Below are 20,970 nucleotides of genomic sequence, written 5' to 3'. Positions count from 1 at the left end.
CAATTGGCCAATTACCTTGTTTCTTTCCTCATTCCTGATTGGTCCTAGGACCCTCCCCAAGATGCCTGTGCAGCTTTTTTCTAAAATAGATTCCACTGTAGAGGCCTGGGGTGCATGTTCCCTTTTTGACCCCCTTTTAGAAGGCTTCCTGCACATGTGGGAACAGGGAAGTTTTCCTTGACCTCGGGAGTGGTCATCTTATCTCTCTACTTGAGCAGAGCTCAGCTTCTGCCACTAACTTTGTCCTTGGAGTTCTGGGTGGGGACACAGCTTGAATTTTACTCCCCTTGACAAACACCAGCTGTCTGGCCCCGAGGCCCATCTGTCTCCTACCTCAGTGGCTCACGAGGTCACCTTGCTGACACCCCGACCCTCTCTTACCCTCATTAGGACTGTATTCAAGGCGGTGCTGGACCTGCACTTTGTCTTCCTCATCGTGCCATCCTGCATGAGCCTCGGTAAGGCCTCCTCCACCACGTCCTAGCTCCAGGAGCTGAGGCAGGAATTTCATGCTTAAAATGGGGCATCGAGGATGGGACATAAGAATGGTCTCCAGGTCCTTGAGACATAACATGCCCATCTGATTGTAACAATTAAAACATGTTACATATATACAGAATCTAGAAAAATGGTACTGAAGACCTTTTTTACAGGGCAGCAGTGGAGAAACAGACATAGAGAATCAACTTATGGACGTGGGGAGAGGGGAGGAGAGGGTGAGATGTATGGAAAGAGTAACCTGGAAACTTACATTATCACATGTAAAATAGATAGCCAACGGGAATTTGCTGTGTGGCTCAGGAAACTCAAACAGGCGCTCTGTATCAACCTAGAGGAGTGGGATGGGGAGGGAGACAGGAGGGAGGTTCAAAAGGAAGGGGACATATGTATACCTATGGCGGATTCATATTGAGGTTTGACAGAAAACAACAAAATTCTGTAAAGCAATTATTCTTCAATAAAAAAAAAAATAACACATTTAGAGTGAAAACTTCACTCTAAGTTTTAAACTTCACTCAAGAAGTGAAGTTACTTCTTGGTAAATCCAGGCCTCATTTCTTTGTCTCTGGGATTCAGGCTCCACTCTCATAACCGTGTTCAGCCAAGTGGGGTATGTCCCCAGCCTGACGAATGATGAGGACTTTGCCGTGCACGTGTGTCACAGGCACAACCACTACCCTCAGCTGCACGTCCGCAAAGCCAGGTAAGACTGGTGCCAGGCCCCCTGTTACCTAAGCCTTTACCCTGACAGTTACCTTCACGCATGCGTGCTCAGTAGCTTCAGTCATGTCCAACTCTGTGCGACCTCATGGACCGTAGCCTGTCAGACTCCATTGTTCATGGGATTCTCCAGGCAAGAATACTGGAGTGGGTTGCCATGCCCTCCTCCAGGGAATCTTCCTGACCCAATAATTGAACCCGCGTCTCTTATGTCTCCCGAATTGGCAGGTGAGTTCTTTACCACTAGTGCCAGCTGGGAAGCCCAACAGTTACCTTACAGAGAGTTTAAAAATCGCCAGTTCTTACTGTAAGTAATTATAGCTCGAATGAAATTGCTTTAGAATACCCAGGAACTTGCATTCATTTGGAGGTGATTATAGTTCCCCTTGATGACATAATAGGATTGCATGTTTGAGAGTCCTTGCATGCATGATTGAGAGTCATTTGGTGCCATGTGGTCAGCAAAGCTGTGATTTTACTTCTTAAAGGTTTCTAAAGACAGACCCCATATTTGACTTTTTGTTTTGATGTGGAGCTTTTTAAAAGTTTTTATTGAATTTGTTGCAATATTGCTTCTGCTTTTTGTTTTGGTCTTTTGGCCTGGAGGCATGTGGGATCTTAGATCCCCGACCAGGGATCAAACCTGCGCCCCCTGCATTGGAAGGCCAAGTCCCATCCACAGGACTGCTAGGGGAATCCCACCATATTCATGGGTTGTGTTTGTTCGTTGTGTTTTTTCATGTGCTTTGTTTGTTTCTGGTGTTGCCCAACTGTATATGGGATCTTAGTTCCCCAGAAATAAAGTGAAAGTGAAGTCGCTCAGTCATGTCTGACTCTTTGCGACCCCATGGACTGTACCTTCCAGGCTCCTCCATCCATGGGATTTTCCAGGCAAGATTACTGGAGTGGGTTGCCATTCCCTTCTCCAGGGGATCTTCCCAACCCAGGGATTGAACCTGGGTCTCCTGAATTGCAGGCAGACTCTTTACCGTCTGAGCCACAAAGAGGCTTCAAGGATCAAACCCTCACCCCCTGCATTGGAAGCATGAAGTCCTAACCACTTACCAGGAAAGTTCCTGTTTTTTTTGGGGGGGTGGGGTTTGGCCACACCATGTAGCTTGCGGGCTCTCAGTTCCCCAACCAGGAATTGAGTCCATGCCCCTTGCAGTGGATGGATAGAGTCCTAACTACTATATTGCTAGAGAATTCCCATCATTGCCATATTGGATAAGTACTCGGTTTCTTTAGAAAGTATAAAATCTCAATTTTTAAAAAGCAAGAGTCTCTTGGACTACAAGGAGATCAAACCAGTCAATCCTAAAGAAAATCAGTGCTGAACATTCAGGGAGAGCCTACTATTTACCAGGCTTGTAGTATCATGAATTTGTAATAATGACATCAGGTAGAGGTAGATCTTGATCTTGGTTTTACTCCTCTCCAGATGAGTTAACTTAAACAAGGAACCGGGCCTCTGCAGGCCTTGATTTCATCTCTGTCAGTGGATGTGAAGATATTGTATGCAACATGGGACTGTTGTAGTGATGGGATGAACTGACAGAAATCAAGCACTCAGCACACTGCCCATCACATGTAGGTGCCCAAGGAAATTAAACATTGTTACTAATATTGTTAGAGTTAAGTGGGGGAGACAGATCCACTTACAAGCTGTAATGTTTCATAGCTTGGAGGAGGGAAGGACAGAGAGGGATCAAGACAGCTTCATACCACCCCTAGACTCTCCAAAATCTAAATGTCCACCAAACTGCAGTCCCTCTGTGCAATGGATACTACTCAGCAATGAAATGGAATAAACTACAGATATACACAGTAGTGGGCTTCCCAGGTGGGTCAGTGGGTCAGTGTGTAAAGAATCCACCTGCAATGCAAGAGACACAGGTGATGTAGGTTCAATCCCTTGGTTGGGAAGATCCTCTGGAGGAGGGCATGGCAACCCACTCCAGTATTCTTGCCTGGAGAATTCCATGGACAGAGGGGCCTGGTGGAGCACAGTTCTTGGGGTCACAAAGAGGCAGACAGGACTGAAGTGACTGAGCACATATGCATACACAGTAGCATGGACCAGGCTCAGAAAGTTTATGCTGAGTGAAAGAATACAGACATGGAAACAAAGACTGTATGCTGTTTGTATGATGTACAAAATGGCAGAAGCCAGATCAACAGATGCCTCTGGCAGAGACAAGAGTATGGTGGAGGGACAGGATGGGGAGACCATGCTCTGTGGATTGATTAGGGTGCATGCAGCTGACAGAAGTCATCAACTTTTAATACCTGTGCATTTTACACTATGTTATTATATCTCAGTGGGGGAAATGTAAATGAAAAAGAGGCTTCACAGAGAAGGTAGCCTCTGACTCTAGTCAGGGGAGATGAGTCAGAGTTCAGCCAGATGGACAGGATGGGCAAAGGCATGAAGGCAAGAGAGCATTAGGCAGGTGGGCAGTTATGAGGAAGCACGCAACCGAAATGCGCAGACTTCAACTCGGAACCAGCAGGGAGCACTGAAGAAAGACGTGGTGTGGACTGTATGTCAAAGAATAACTGGTTTTCCTGTGGTCAGTGACTTGCAGGGGAGTAGCACAGAACAGTCTGGCCAAGAGTGATGCCAGCTAGAATTCAGGCAGTGACCAGTCAGAGGTCCAGGTCGCGGAATGGACCAAGGCAGTTGCATAGATGCAAAGAAATGATTGAGATGGAGGGTGCAGTTTGGTTGCCAGTTGTATAGAGAAGTTGAAGAATGAGAACGAGTTGATGGTGATGCAGGATTTTCAAGGTTAGTGGGGGCTGGTGTATTCTTGCCACCTTTTCTTAATATCTTTTGCTTCTGTTAGGTCCATACCATTTCTGTCCTTTATTGTCCCCATCTTTGCATGAAATGTTCCCTTGATATCTCTAATTTTCTTGAGGAGACCTCTGGTCTTCCCCATTCTACTGTTTTCCTCTATTTCTTTGCATTGGTCACCGAGGAAGGCTTTCTTAACTCTCCTTTATATTCTTTGGAACTCTCCATTCAGATAGGTATATCTTTCCTTTTCTCCTTTGCCTTTCATTTCTCTTCTTTTCACAGCTATTTGTAAGGCCTCCTCAGACAATCATTTTGCCTTTTTGCATTTCCTTTTCTTGGGGATGGTCTTGATCCCTGCCTCCTATACGATGTCATGAACCTCTGTCCATAGTTCTTCAGGCACTCTATCAGATCGAATCCCTTGAATCTATTTGTCACTTCCACTGTATAATCCTACAGGATTTGATTTAGGTTATACCTGAATGGTCTAGTGGTTTTCCCTAATTTCATCGATTTAAGTAGGAATTTGGCAATGAGGAGTTCATGATCTGAGCCACAGTCAGCTCCTAGTCTTGTTTTTGCTGACTGTATAGAGCTTCTCCATCTTTGCATGCAAAGAATATAATCAATCTGATTTTGGTATTGACCATCTGGTGATGTCCATGTATAGAGTCTTCTCTTGTATTGTTGGAAGAGGGTGTTTGCTATGACCAGACAGAAATGGTATGGACCTAACAGAAGCAGAAGATATTAAGAAGAGGTGGCAAGAATACACAGAAGAACTATACAAAAAAGATCTTCATGACCCAGATAATCACGATGGTGTGATCACTTACCTAGAGCCAGACATCCTGGAATTCGAAGTTAAGTAGGCCTTGGGAAGCTTCACTACTAACAAAGCTAGTGGAGGTGATGGAATTCCAGTTGAACTATTCCAAATCCTAAAAGATGATGCTGTGAAAGTGCTGCACTCAATATGCCAGCAAATTTGGAAAACTTAGCAGTGACCACAGGACTGGAAAGGTCAGTTTTCATTCCAATCTCAAAGAAAGGCAATGCCACAGAATGCTCAAACTACCACACAATTGCACTCATCTCACGTGCTAGCAAAGTAGTGCTCAAAATTCTCCAAGCCAGGCTTCAACAGTACGTGAACCATGAACTTACAGATGTTCAAGCTGAATTTAGAAAAGGCAGTAGAAACAGAGATAAAACTGCCAACATCCACTGGATCATCGAAAAAGCAAGAGAGTTCCAGAAAAACATCTATTTCTGCTTTATTGACTATGCTAAAGCCTTTGACTGTGTGGATCACAACAAACTGTGGGAAATTCTGAAAGAGATGGGACTACCAGACCACCTTACCTGCCTCCTGAGAAATCTGTATGCAGGTCAGGAAGCAACACTTAGAACTGGACATGGAACAACAGACTGGTATTGTCACCCTGCTTATTTAACTTATATGCAGAGTACATCATGAGAAATGCTGGGCTGGAAGAAGCACAAGCTGGAATCAAGATTGCCAGGAGAAATATCAATAACCTCAATATGCAGATGAAACCACCCTTATGGCAGAAAGCGAAGAACTAAAGAGCCTCTTGATGAAAGTGAAAGAGGAGAGTGAAAAAGTTGGCTTAAAACTCAACATTCAGAAAACTAAGATCATGGCATCTGGTCCCATCACTTCATGGCAAATAGATGGGAAAACAATGGAAACAGTGACAGACTTTATTTTGGGGGGCTCCAAAATCACTGCAGATGGTGACTGCAGCCATGAAATTAAAAGTCACTTGCTCCTTGGAAGAAAAGTTATGACCAACCTAGACAGCATATTAAAAAGCAGAGACATTATTTGCAACGAAGGTCCATCTAGTCAAAGCTTTGGTTTTTCCAGTAGTCATGTATGGATGTGAGAGTTGGACCATAAACAAAGCTGAGCACTGAAGAATTGGTACTTTTGAACTGTGGCGTTGGAAAAGACTCTTGTGAGTCCCTTGGACTGCAAGGAGATCCAACCAGTCCATCCTAAAGAAAATCAGTCCTGAATATTCATTGAAAGGACTGATGTTGAAGCTGAAACCAATACTTTGGCCACCTGATGTGAAGAACTGACTCATTTTAGAAGACCCTGATGCTGGGAAAGATTGAAGGCAGGAGGAGAAGGGGACGACAGAGAATGAGATGGTTGGATGGCATCACCGATTCAATGGACGTTAGTTTGAGTATACTCTGGGAGTTGGTGATGGACAGGGAGGCCTAGTGTGCTGCAGTCCATGGGTTTTCAAAGAGTCAGACTCGACTGAGCAACTGATCTGAACTGGGGAATGGTGGATTCATTAACCAAAGGTAAAAATAACAGTGCTATATGTAGAGGAGAGAGTTTGAGGAGATCGTGAGAACAAAAGAGATGGTCTAGTTTAGGGGGGTATTTTAAAGTAAAAAGCAGAGAATTAGAGCAGAATTTTGAAAGATGAAACTCTTAACAATAATAAAGAAAATTGGAAGAGAGTCACAGAAGTCAAAGACTCTTAAAGTGGCAAATCAAATAATTTGTAGGGAGATCAAATAATTTGATTACAAAAAAGAGACCGTTGGATTTGGCATTTTAAAAGACACAGATGAGATGAATAAAACTGATGAACTCCTAGCCAAACTTATCAAGCAAAAAGAAAAGGAGAGTAGACTTACTACCAATAGCAGGATTGAAAGAAGTGATATTAGTACAGATCCTACAGACATTGAGGGGCTTCCCTGATAGCTCAGTTGGTAAAGAATCTGCCTGCAATGCAGGAGACCTGGGTTCGATCCCTGGGTTGGGAAGATCCCCTGGAGAAGGGAGAGGCCACCCACACCAGTATTCTGGCCTAGAGAATTCCATGGACTGTAGAGTCCGTGGGGTAGCAAAGAGTCAGACACAACTGAGTAACTTTAACTTTTCACTGTAAACTTCATTTTACAGACACTGAAAAGATTCAATTCTATAAATTCAACAATTTAGATAAAATGCTTATCTGAATTGTTTAGATAAATATAATCATCTAAAATGTTTCCTATTCCCTGAAAAACACAAACTACCTACACTCATTGTAAAGATGGTAATAATTGAATAATTCTATATCCATTAAAGAAATGTCAGCTGATGGACGAAATGCACAAGGCAGGATGTGGGGAAGGGCTCAGGGCTTCCATGCCTCTTCCAGTCTCCCCAAACCTCCACACTCTGAATTCTCTTAAAATGTATACGAAAAGTATATGGAATTTGGATTGTGCAAATTGTTATTTCCTTGGGGAATTTTAAAGCTTATGTTTTTTTGACATAGATATTCATCAAGACGTTATTATAATGGAAAATTATAGATAAATCTAATGCTGACGTTGACATGTACGGAAGCTGCCTATCTCAAAATCCCCTGTTTCTGGTGTTTGTTTGGGGGGGTGGGGAATGAGTGGAGTAAGCGAGGGAGATTAAGAGGTAAAAACATCCAGTTACAAAATAAATGAATTATGGGGGAGAAAAATCACCTGTTTCTTCCATTGTGTAAAAAGTAAGTGGCATCTTGGCTAACTCAGTGATGCGGCTTCTGCCACTTCAGGACGCAGGTGGCTCGAGAAGCCCACTGTAGGGTGTGCCCCGCCCAGCGCTGGCTCCTAGGAGCACACGGGAACTGGGGGTCAGGAGCTGGTCTCCCCAGTTCTCGTCTTCCCACCTCCTCCTTCCTTTCTTCCTTTTACTCTTGCAAACTTGAATGTTACGAACGCCAACCTTCCCCTCAGCCTGAACTAAACCTCCCATTTCCCCTTTTCCCTGAGGTCTTGCTTATTTAGCCTCCCTCTGAGAGTGAGCTGTCCAGAAAATCTGCCAAAAGTAGTTCACGAGAGGAACGTGGTCCTGGTGGCCAAGAGATGACAGGGGGTTCTTTGTAGAGAGGGAGGGATGCTTATAAGAAGAGAATTTGGGGGGTAGCACTGAAATGTAGAGGCAGTTATGGTGTCGTTAGAATTAGTGTTTTTGCTTGCAGGTGGGGGTGGTGGCACAGCTTAGGAGGTCCTCCCTCCACAGTGTCCCAATTCGAGTTTTGACACCTGCAGGCGTAGTTCTTCAGATATATGGAAACAGCACTCATGTGGACAAGCTCCCTCCTTAATGATGCAGGAAAAAACCATTTTGGAGTTAGATGGGTGCGGCCATGCATCCACTTAGGCTGCCTCATTTCTCGTTTCCCCTACATTTATTTTCTGACATCTGTATCATCTGTTGTTACTTGCACTGATAATTAATAGTGAAGAACACAATCCTTAAGACAACAAACCAGTGAAGGGTTTGGGGATATGATTATACTTCTGCTGTTTACCTAGCAACATATTCAGAGCCAGCATACTGATGTGATCATCCCCAGTCCCATTTCTTTGACTCATCTGTATTGTGCTGTAGTGTCCCCTTCTACTTAGAAACTAATGATCACAGTTACTGTTCTGTATTTTGTATGAAATATGAAGGAAAGCACAGCTGCTTCTAGACACACCTTTATTACCTATCATGGACTTGATTCATCACTGCTGGTGGATTTGAGATGTTCTCAGATGTAGAAACTATTGAAATGGGCTTTCTGGGAAGAAACCTACCTTTTTCAAGTCCTCACGAGGTTGGGAGAGTACTTACCAAGGTAAGGATTATAATCGTGCCGTCAATCAGGGTTGTAAAGAAACTTACACCCAAGACGGATAGGTCATGGTGGAGAGGTCTGACAGAATGTGGTCCACCGGAGAAGGGAATGGCAAACCACTTCAGTATTCTTGCCTTGAGAACCCCATGAACAGTATGAAAAGGCAAAATGATAGGATACTGAAAGAGGAACTCCCCAGGTCGATAGATGCCAAATATGCTACATGAAATCACTACTGGGAGGGATTGGGGGCAGGAGGAGAAGGGGGCAACAGAGGATGAGATGGCTGGATGGCATCACCGACTTGATGGACATGAGTTTGGGTGAACTCCAGGAGTTGGTGATGGACAGGGAGGCCTGGCGTGCTGCGATTCATGGGGTCGCAAAGAGTCGGACATGACTGAGTGACTGAATTGAACTGAACTGAAAGTAACTTAAAGTTTCCTTAATATAATACTGCATTTTTTGCTAATAACAGAAATTAAGTTAGGTCAGCATTATTGCTATTTAAAATAGATGAAAAAATTAGGACTTTTAAGATTGGTGTTTTTAAAATGCTAACTTTTCACCTTTTAAAGCAGTTATTTTTATTAAGCGTTTGATAGTCTCATGATTTTTTAGGAATCCACTTAAGCTTGACTTCTAAGCAATTTCATGTAAATAAACATTCTGATGTTTGAGTGATAAATATACTAAAGGATTCAAAAAGAATATGTGGGGCAGTTCGGAATTTCCCCACTGGTCTTCCTGGGTCCTGATAAGTGACCCAGCAGATAGAATTTGGTTCACAGTCCAACTGGAGCAGAGATGTGCCAATGTAGATCAGATCGCAGTGGTGGAAGTTCAGGAGCCTCTAGCTGGCCCAAATGTGCTTTGAAGTTATCCCGAAGTCCTCCACAACTTGTTAAAATCATGACATTTTCCAATGAGCAGAGGCTAAAGGGTTCCAAAACCCATTTTAAAGTTTTGAATGGAACATACAGTTTAGAAATGATGGATATGATTCTCCGAGAGAAGACCACTAGAGGTCACAAGAGATCTTGGAAAGAAAAAGGTGCTTTGTTTCACACGTCTGAATAAAAAGAAAAATCTGGGTGCCAAGTTGGCAGCTACTGTAGGTTCTCCAACTCCAAATTAAAACCAGTTGTGTTAGGGGTTGGTTTAAGCAAATACGCGGCATTCTTTAGCACGACCACTAAACTGGATTCTCTGAATTTTTCTGTCTTCACTGATTTCTTAAAGAATATTGTTTGGTCACTCAGTCTTGTCCAAATGTTTGTGACCCCACGGACTGTAGCCCTCCAGGCTCCTCTGTCCATGGGATTTCCCGGCAAGAATGGCATTTCCAGGCAAGAATACTGGAGTGGGTTGCAATTTCCTCCTCCAGGGGATCAAAAGTGCATCTCCTGCATTGTCAGGTGGGTTCTTTCCCGCTGAGCCACCAGGGACACCCCCTCCGCATACACACATATATGCACGCACTCTCAGGCTTGAAGAAATACAATATTTATGGCGTTTAAAGTGACATCAGAATCCCTTTTCCAATGGCACATTCTCAAGTCTCGCTAATCATGCAGATCCTCTCCGGCTGTGGCAGATGCCTTCAGGCAGCAGAGAGGAAGCTGTGCCAGTATCCCGAACACAAAGGTGGGCTGCAGCCGTCGTTTACAGCCCGTGAGCATGAGCTTTCCATCTATGCGTTTGCAGCGGCTTCTTTGCTGGCAAGGAAACAACGTGCACCTCCCTGTCCAGGGAAGCCTCCTGAGGGCTCTCTTCCACACTTGATGCTGCAGAAGAGGGGTCAGGATGATGAGGGAGCCACCTGCCACCAAGGGACCATGCCAGCAGCTGGGCAAGTGCCCTGGGGTCTGGCATCACGCTGTTCCTTGAAAGCCCTCCTCACTAACACGGAGGAGGTGGGGAGTGAACCTGTTCTTCCTCCTCCCCACCTCCCAGGAAGCCAGCAAGAGCCCACAGGTCCCTGTCCTCCTTCACCTTGCCTTCTCCAGGGCTTCCGGGACACCGGACCCCAAGCCAGGTGTCCTGAGAGGCTGTTGATTTTCTTCAGCTTTGGATTCCAGCCTGCTTTCATCTGGCATGGTTCTCAGAGTCTGATGGGCATTTAGGGGCCTGAGGGATCAAACCAGTTTCTATGGGAAGGGCCTTTTGTTTCCTCCAAACAGGTTAAAATAAAATAGTCTGTAACTAGTTCCATAGCATGGGGGTCGTCGTCCACTCCAAGCCTCATAACAGCTGCAAGAGTAAAGGAAGGTTACTGCTTACTCAGCAGCGTCTTCCCCGTGTGTCAATACTTTGTGTTGATCAACTGTAACCTTCTGAGTCATCACCACCTAAACACTGGGGGTCATGGAGGTGCTGGCCACGTGGCCCTGCTGTGCCCAACGGCTCCAGGAGAAGTGGCTTTCCTCCTATCTGAGTGGCAAAGTGAAAGTGAAAGTTGCTCAGTTGTGTCTGACTCTTTGCAACCCCATGGACTGTAACCTCCCAGGCTCCTCTGTCCATGGAATTCTCCAGGCAAGACTGCTGGAGTAGGTTACCATTTCTTTCTCCAGAGGATCTTCTCAACACAGGGATCGAACTCCGGTCTCCTGCATTGCAGGCAGAGTCTTTACCTTCTGAGCAGGCAGTGCACAAATTGAAACACTTTCCTGAATGAGTTGTTTTCGGTAGCTGGGGTGTCTTATTTCCAAGGGGTTAGTCTTTGTTACATGCCATTTGAGACTACGAGAGGCTGATGTCATACCTTATCATTAGCACCGGGGCTGATGCAAGAGCATAAACCATCGATTACCCCAAGGAACATGCTTGCAGAGCAGGTTCCTCTTTATACATTTTGGGGACGGGCTTAAGGGAGAGACTCTTCGGAGCTCCACAGCTTGGATTTTTTTTCTTCTTTTTCCCAGAAGAATAAGTACTGAGGTGTGATTATGAATCACTTTGTTCACAGGCTGCCGAGGGCTCATGATTAGGCATTCGGCCCTGGGTCTCTCTGAGCCTTTATTCTTGATTTTTATACCACGAAGTAGTGTTTTTGTGTCCATCATATGGATAAAAACCCATGGTACACAGTTGATTTTGGAGTTCTCTGAGTGATAGCTGTCTCTGTTCTCTTAAAATGATTAGGATATTGAATTACTTTCACATAATTTAAAATAATTACCTCTTGAAGAAAAGCTATGACCAACCTAGACAGCATATTAAAAAGCAGAGACATTACTTTGCTGACAAAAGTCCATCTAGTCAAAGCTATGGTTTTTCCAATAGTCATGTATGGATGTGAGAGTTGGACTATAAAGAAAGCTGAGCACTGAAGAATTGATACTTTTGAACTGTGGTGTTGGAGAAGACTCTTGAGAGTCCCTTGGACTTCAAGGAGATCCAACCAGTCCATCCTAAAGGAAATCAATCCTGAACATTCATTGGAAGGACTGATGTTGAAGCTGAAACTCCAATACTTGGGCCATCTTATGCGAAGAACTGACTCATTGGAAAATACCTTGATGCTGGGAAAGTGGAAGGCAGGAGTAGAAGGGGATGACAGAGGATGAGATGGTTGGATGGCATCACTGACTTAATGGACATGAGTTTGAGCAAGCTCCAGGAGATGGTGATGGACAGGGAAGCCTGGCATCTTGCAGTCCATGGGGTCACAAAGAGTCAGACACAACTGAGTGACTGAATTGAACTGAACTAATATTGGGACTTCCCTGGTGGTCCAGGCATTAAAGATTTTGCAGTTCCAGTGCGGGGGGACCCGGGTTCAATCCCTGGTCAGGGAACTAGATCCCACATGCCGCAACTAAGAGTTCACATGCTGCAACTAAGACCCGGCACAGTCTAAATAATAAATCAATATTTTTTAAATTCTTAAAAAAATATTGGTGGGGGCTTTAATTTTTGGCAAGATATTTGAAAATGGATTGGTTGTCTATTCTAGCCTAGAATCTTTTTTTTTAAGTACTATCACTGAGGACTCTGTTTACAGAGAAAAGCCACCTCTGTTAGCAGCGCCCTTCTGCAGGCTGTGGTGTGGGGAAGGGAGGGGTGTCCTGAATGCAGTGGGGCCTTCTTGGCTCTCCCAGCAGAGGGCTTGGGCACTCAGATGGAGGTTGCCGGCAGGGGTTTCAGAGTGTGTCGGATGGTAGGGGGTGGTGGTGGATGGCATGTGAATAGCACCATAGCAGATGCTGCCGGGGGCTGAATGCCTGCGAGAGAGTAACCTTGAGGGCTTCCCTGTGTCTGGACACTGTACCCCCTGATTCTCCTCGTCTCTACCGTCTTGTAGGTGAGACCCCCAAGGCCACACAGTGAGGAGATCTGGGCAGTAGTCTCAGCAGGGGAGTCAGAGGCAGGCTGGAGGGCTGGGGCGGGTTCACTCCCCAGAGGGCCCCCGTCGGACCACATAGCCACTCCTGGCAAACAGGCCTAGCGATGGCACCCCCGGGGCAGTCAGTGCCTGTGGTGGGGGGAGTCCCTTCCACGTTGGCTGTCACTGTTGCCCCTGGGCTATGGGCTCCAGGGTGTGCAGACATCAAAGGTCAAACAAAGCAGGACTCTGGTAAGGACAGATTTTAATCCTAAATAACCACTGGGAGGGAACTCCATTGGGAGTGTGGTCCAGGGTGGACCAAACTCAGCTTTCATTTGTACAGAGGTGACTGGGCCTTCTGAAGTGAAAATACTACACGAAGGAAGGGAGGAAAAGAGGGAAGGAAGGGAGGGAGAAAAAAATCTGGAATTTATGTGATTAGTTTATCCTGCAGGAATTTAAAGCATTGGATCCAAGAGTTATTCTTTCGATTATATATTGTGATCTACAGAACGGGCAGACAGTCTGCTGATATCAACAATGGAGAATAAAAGAAAGAATCAAGTAACATTATCAAAATCTCACAAGAAAACTGAAATCTGCATCATCTTTTAAATTCAAACTGTAATAATTTGAATTCTGAGGGTATTGTAGAGATACTTCATAGAGATACAGATCAAGAAAAATTATATTTTAAAATTGCATTATAGCTAATAGTTGGAGTAAAAAAAAGCAACTTAATGTTATGATGATTGTTTCTCATAGAAATGTTTTTATTTTAAAAAGATTTTTTTATAATGACAAATTATGCAGTATCTAAGAGAAGAAGAAACTGCATAGAAGACCCAAAGGAAAAAAGACTGAAATTTAAATTCAGGCAGTGATCTTATTCTTTAAGTTCTTATTTAGAATCAATATATTGGTATTTTCTTGTAATGCTGCTGCTGCTGCTGCTGCGTCGCTTCAGTTGTGTCCGACTCTGTGCGACCCCATAGACGGCAGCCAACCAGGCTTCCCCTCCCTGGGATTCTCCAGGCAAGAACACTGGAGTGGGTTGCCATTTCCTTCTGTAATTCATGAAAGTGAAAAGTGAAAGTGAAGTTGCTCAGTCGTGTCGGACTCTAGCGACCCCATGAACTGCAGCCTACCAGGCTCCTCCGTCCATGGGAATAGCAATTATGACTGAGAAAATTATTATCTGGTGTTGTCAGCAAGTGAACTATTCTGCTGTATTAGATATTTGACTAAAACAAAGCAATTATATGCTATGAACTTTAAGGTAGTAGAAATAATACGTTACATACAATAATAGATATATATTAGCTACAATGTAATTTAAAATCTGTTGAAACATAAAATACTGTGTAGTATGCTTGTGATCATATCTAATGAACATCAATTAACCTATAGAAGCAAATAGAAGTCATTCCAGGCAAAAGGATATATGCTCATTAATATCAATCTGTAGTTTAATGAAATAAAGTGGGCTTTATCAAAAATTTTTAAAAAAGAGAAAATGAGAGAGTGAAAATGAGAGAGCCTCTATGAGACTCGTCTGAGTGTAGAAGCCAGGCTCCTGCCCTCCTGCAGATGTTGGGAGACAGGGTAACCACAGGTGTGGGCTGGAACAAGCTGGAAATTCTCCTGGCAACCTGAGCTTGCTCAGGCAGGCACTTTAAGGCAGTCTCACATCATCCTAGGGATGTGGCCTTGAGCTGTCCTAAGTAACTGCTAGTATTTGTTCAGATATTCAGGCCAGGGCTCAGAATTAGTCAAGAAGAGACTTCAAGTGTCCCGGGTCAGAGTCTGGTCAAGGGGAGAGTCTTTGCCATTCATTAGATGGAGCTGCTAGTAACATCAAAAAGAACATACTAGAAGTTAGAGTGGGATATCATCCCAACCCAGGGATCAAACCTGCATCTCTTATGTCTCTTACATTGGCAGGTGGATTCTTTACCACTAGTGTCACCTGAGAAGCCCCATGAGATGGCAGAGTAATGAAAGAAGAGGGGGGATAAAGGCTGGTAGCCAAATCAGTTATATGAGAAAAGCAATACAAATATGGAACATTTTTAAAAGAAAAGGACCAGGAAAATGTATAAGAACACCCTAGACAGGAAAACTAGAATAGCGTTAATCTCCCTCTCTCTCTCTCTCTCTCTCTCTATATATATATATATATAATAGCATAATCAAGAATCTGCTACAAAGAAGAAACAAACATGTAATATGGCAGCAAAATGAAAGCCAAGGGCCAGCACCACTGTGCTGCCATAAACTTGGTTCTTGGGTCTCCCATCCCTGCCCACACTGCGGGTCAAGGTCATGACAGGCAGTCGTGGGAAGGAGGCTTGAGGTAGTTGTGCCCAGGGTAGGGAGCAGAGCTTCGTTACCTGCAAACCAGCATCTCCTCCTCCATGGAAGTAGGCATCTCAGGAGCAAAGGGCACCATGGGCCCCTTGAAGGAAATAGTCTTTATCATAGTCATTCCCAGAACCTTTACGTCTTACCTGTGATAATCCATGAGGGACCCTATGGCAGAAAAGTGTTTTTAGATTATGGTTTTCTTCTAAGGGAGGAAGCGGGTGCTGGGAGCAGTGTTGTAGAAACGGTACTCCTTGAAACACACATGGGACGTGCTGTGCCCATCTTCCTGTCCTTTGGCTCACGAGTGATGCTGCGCCTGCAGTCTGCACCCAGCCAGTGAGCGTGTCCCTTCTGCCTGGTACAGCCCACCTCCAGGTCTCGACATAGCTTCCTCCCCATCTCTCCATTTGGGTCTCACTCAGGTGTCCCATCCCTGACCCCTTGGCCCCCTCACTCTCCATCCCAAAGCAATTGGTCGCACTTTGAAATGTTCCAGGAGACTTGTTTGTTACATTCTTGTCTATTCCCCCCATTACGATGTAAGTCCATTTCTTGGGTGTGTTGCTCTATCCCTGGCATTTAAGACAGGGTCAAAGGAGCAGATGGAGGAACCAACACTGATTTAGGCCTTTCCTTTGACAGGGTGGAAGATCACGATGACCTCATGCCAATATTCCTACACCATGACACCATCCTGAAGGAGACATATGGCGAGTACTTCCTGGCTGAGCTCATCGAGGCCCAAGACGAGGAGAATCACGCTGTCGTGTGTGAGGTGCATGATAACTCACCTGGGGCCCACCCGGGAGAGGGGTGAGAGGAGGGCAGCCCTGGTCCTGGTTCGAGGAACATCCTTGGAGCCATGACGTCACCCGCTTCCCCAGGGTTCCCGCTCTAGGTTTTTCAGGTTTTACGAGGCCCTCCCAGATGCTCAGTCTTAACAGGTTCAAGCCTGAACTAGACACAGCTGACTCCAAGTTCCTGGAAAACAACTTGGGCAAACATCTTATCATTTGGGCTATGTGCCTCTTGGCGGATGTGCAAGTCATTTGTATAGATAGCAACAGTTAAGGCAAGCTTAATCAGTGATGCCGCGCCCCGGGTGTGATGGATTTAACGGATTATTACCCTCAGTTTCAGAACGTGAATTCTATCTCAGAAAAAATTCCTGATTCCAGGTTGCAGTCAGAACAATGAAATCGATCTTTTGGGGGTAGAGCACGTCAGTATCTTGAAAACGCTCCCCGTATACTTCCCTTATGCAGTCCAGGTGGTGAAACATTGATCTATATGATGGAAGAAGACACATCGGAAGAAGGCCAGGATGGGGGCTTTCCCTGGTAGTCCAGTGGTTAAGGCTTCACCTTCCAGTACAGGAGATGCAGATTCAATCCCTAGTTGGGGACTTAAGATCCCATATGTCTTGTGGCCAAAAAACCAAAACATAAAACAAGCAGTATTGTAACAAATTCAATAAAGACTAAAAATGGTCCACATTTAAAAAAAAAAATTAACGTCTTAAAAAAAAGAATAAGATGAGTTTAGATGTTCATAGAGGTTTAGTTTCAGGTGAGAACCAGCCTTAAAAATTAGATTCAGATGTACTAGTGCATGATAGTTGTTTCTTCTGCATTGAAAGACTTCATTTTTTTTTTTTGTCATATTTAGGTTTATGTGTTGTCTTTTAAGGACGTTTGTTCAAATATTGTCATTTGACCTTTGGCTCCGGGCTAGTGACAGAAAGAAGGGTCAGGAAGCATTTGGGCCCAGCAGCACCATTTTGAAAAACCACGTCTTACACGATGAGTCAAAAACTCTGTGTGTGTGTGTGTGTGTGTGCGCGCATATGTGCTGAGTCGCGTCCGACTCTGTAGCCACACGGACTGTAGCCCTCCAGGTTCCTCTGGCCGTGGAATTTTCCAGGCAAGAATAAGAGAGTGGGTTGCCGTTTCCTACTCCAGGGGATCTTCCCAGCCCTGGGATCGAACCCCCATCTCTTGAGTCTCCTGAGAAGACTCAAGACATTTACCACCTGAGAAGCCCTGATAGTTAAAATGATTCATACAGACCCAAATAAGCTTTTAATGATCCCACTGTACCCATCCAGTTAAGTCAGTTCTTTGTTTTTTAGAGAAGGCATTTATTTATGTATTTATTTTTCCAGTTTTATTGAGATGTAATTGACATATGACATTGTGTAAGATTAAGGTATACAGTGTGTTAGTCTGATGTACTTACCTTGCAAAATGATCACCACCTTAGTGTGAGCCAGCACCTCCATTATGTTACAAAATTATTAATACCGTTTTCTTTTGTGGTGAAAACATTTAAGATCTACCTCTTAACCACTCCTAGGTATATAATACAGTGTTATTAGCTGTAATCATCATGCTGTACAGTAGATGCCCAGAACTTATTCATCTTATACCTGAAATTTGTATCCCTTGATTAACAACTCCTGATTCAGTCTGGGTAGCTTATCTGTTTCTGGGAATTTGTCTGTTTCTTTTAGGTTATCCAATTTGTTGGTGTATAATTAATCATAGTAATCTCTTATCCTTTGTATCCATGAAATCAGTTTTAACACCTACTCTTCCATTTCAGATTTTGAGTGTTCTCTCTTTTTCTTAGTCTAGCTAACAGGTTGTCAGTTTTGTTTATTGTCTAAAAATACAGCTCTAAGTTTTGCAGATCTTTTTGATTACTTTTCTGGTCTCTATTTCATTTATTTCTGCTCTGCTCTTTGTTAATTTCTTCCTTCTGCTAATTTTGGGCTTCTTAATTTGGTCTTTTTCTAAAGGTTGTAAAGTTAGGTTGTTTATTTGAAATCTTCCTTTTTTTTTTGTTAATGTAGGCATTTACTACTATAAACTTACTTCTTTTTTTTTTTTTCCTCTAATTTTATTTTATTTTTAAACTTTACATAATTGTATTAGTTTTGCCAAATATCAAAATGAATCCGCCACAGGTATACATGTGTTCCCCATCCCGAACCCTCCTCCCTCCTCCCTCCCCATACCATCCCTCTGGGCCGTCCCAGTGCACCAGCCCCAAGCATCCAGCATCATGCATCGAACCTGGACTGGCAACTCGTTTCCTACATGATATTTTACATGTTTCATTGCCATTCTCCCAAATCTTCCCACCCTCTCCCTCTCCCACAGAGTCCATAAGACTGTTCTATACATCAGTGTCTCTTTTGCTGTCTCGTACACCGGGTTATTGTTACCATCTTTCTAAATTCCATATATATGCGTTAGTATACTGTATTTATGTTTTTCCTTCTGGCTTACTTCACTCTGTATAATAGGCTCCAGTTTCATCCACCTCATTAGAACTGATTCAAATGTATTATTTTTAATGGCTGAGTAATACTCCATTGTGTATATGTACCACAGCTTTCTTATCCATTCATCTGCTGATGGACATCTAGGTTGCTTCCATGTCTTGGCTATTATAAACAGTGCTGCGATGAACATTGGGGTACATGTGTCTCTTTCCCTTCTGGTTTCCTCAGTGTGTATGCCCAGCAGTGGGGTTGCTGGATCATAAGGCAGTTCTATTTCCAGCTTTTTAAGGAATCTCCACACTGTTCTCCATAGTGGCTGTACTAGTTTGCATTCCCACCAACAGTGTAAGAGGGTTCCCTTTTCTCCACACCCTCTCCAGCATTTATTATTTGTAGACTTTTGGATCGCAGCCATTCTGACTGGTGTGAAATGGTACCTCATAGTGGTTTTGATTTGCATTTCTCTGATAATGAGTGATGTTGAGCATCTTTTCATGTGTTTGTTAGCCATCTGTATGTCTTTTTTGGAGAAATGTCTATTTAGTTCTTTGGCCCATTTTTTGATTGGGTCGTTTATTTTTCTGGAGTTGAGCTGTAGGAGTTGCTTGTATATTTTTGAGATTAGTTGTTTGTCGGTTGCTTCATTTGCTATTATTTTCTCCCATTCTGAAGGCTGTCTTTTCACCTTGCTAATAGTTTCCTTTGATGTGCAGAAGCTTTTAAGGTTAATTAGGTCCCATTTGTTTATTTTTGCTTTTATTTCCAATATTCTGGGAGGTGGGTCATAGAGGATCCTGCTGTGATGTATGTCGGAGAGTGTTTTGCCTATGTTCTCCTCTAGGAGTTTTATAGTTTCTGGTCTTACGTTTAGATCTTTAATCCATTTTGAGTTTATTTTTGTGTATGGTGTTAGAAAGTGGTCCAGTTTCATTCTTTTACAAGTGGTTGACCAGATTTCCCAGCACCACTTGTTAAAGAGATTGTCTTTAATCCATTGTATATTCTTGCCTCCTTTGTCGAAGATAAGGTGTCCATATGTGCGTGGATTTATCTCTGGGCTTTCTATTTTATTCCATTGATCAATATTTCTGTCTTTGTGCCAGTACCATACTGTCTTGATAACTGTGGCTTTGTAGTAGAGCCTGAAGTCAGGTAGGTTGATTCCTCCAGTTCCATTCTTCTTTCTCAAGATCGCTTTGGCTATTCGAGGTTTTTTGTATTTCCATACAAATTGTGAAATTATTTGTTCTAGCTCTGTGAAGAATACTGTTGGTAGCTTGATAGGGATTGCGTTGAATCTATAAATTGCTTTGGGTAGTATACTCATTTTCACTATATTGATTCTTCCAATCCATGACCATGGTATATTTCTCCATCTATTAGTGTCCTCTTTGATTTCTTTCACCAGTGTTTTATAGTTTTCTATATATAGGTCTTTAGTTTCTTTAGGTAGATATATTCCTAAGTATTTTATTCTTTCCGTTGCAATGGTGAATGGAATTGTACTTACTTCTTAGAACTGCTTTTTGCAGTATCCTGTAAATTTTGGTTTATTGTATTTCCACTTTTGTTTGTTTCAAGGTTTTTTTTAATTTCCCTTTTGATTTCTTCTTTGACCTCTTAGTTGTTCAGGAGTATATTAAATTTTCATATACTTGTGAATTTTCAGCTTTCCTCCTATTAATTTCTAGGGTAATACCACTGTAGTTGGGAAAGATACTAGGTGTGATTTAAATCTTTTTAATGAAGACTCTTGAGAGTCCCTTGGACTGCAAGGAGATCCAACCAGTCCATTCTAAACGAGATCAGTCCTGGGTGTTCTTTGGAAGGAATGATGCTGAAGCTGAAACTCCAGTACTTTGGCCACCTCATGCAAAGAGTTGACTCATTGGAAAAGACTCTGATGCTGGGAGGGATTGGGGGCAGGAGGAGAAGGGGACGACAGAGGATGAGATGGCTGGATGGCATCACTGACTCGATGGACGTGAGTCTGAGTGAACTCCAGGAGTTGGTGATGGACGGGGAGGCCTGGCACGCTGCAGTTCATGGGATCGCAAAGAGTCGGACACGACTGAGCGACTAAACTGAACTGACTGAATGTGCTAAGACTCATTTTGTGATCTCTCATATTCTGTATCATGGACAATGTTCCATGTGTTCTTGAGAATGATGTGTATTCTACTGCTGTTGGATGGGATGTTCTGTACACATTTGTTAGGTCAGTTTTATCTAACGTGTGCATCGAGCCTAATGTTTCCTGGTTGATTTCCTCTCTGGATGTCTATCCATTGTCGAA

At 43.5% G+C, this 20,970-nt stretch overlaps 1 protein-coding gene across 6 annotated transcripts in view; it reads left to right on the top strand.

Moving 5' to 3' along the window:
- CFAP61 (cilia and flagella associated protein 61) overlaps positions 1–20,970 on the top strand; it is a 249,888-nt gene that overhangs the window by 17,079 nt on the left and 211,839 nt on the right. For all 6 annotated transcript variants that reach the window (XM_027559593.1, XM_027559592.1, XM_027559595.1 and 3 more), the window contains 3 exons: positions 391–458; positions 1,078–1,204; positions 16,028–16,160. In XM_027559593.1, the coding sequence (XP_027415394.1) occupies positions 391–458; positions 1,078–1,204; positions 16,028–16,160 (328 nt within the window). The remainder of the gene's footprint in view (positions 1–390; positions 459–1,077; positions 1,205–16,027; positions 16,161–20,970) is intronic.

The sequence above is a fragment of the Bos indicus x Bos taurus genome, chromosome 13 (assembly GCF_003369695.1).
Source record: "Bos indicus x Bos taurus breed Angus x Brahman F1 hybrid chromosome 13, Bos_hybrid_MaternalHap_v2.0, whole genome shotgun sequence".
Classification (NCBI taxonomy): domain Eukaryota; kingdom Metazoa; phylum Chordata; class Mammalia; order Artiodactyla; family Bovidae; genus Bos; species Bos indicus x Bos taurus.
The sequence above is the reverse complement of the archived record's forward strand: the minus strand, read 5'-3'. Positions and strand labels throughout refer to the sequence as shown.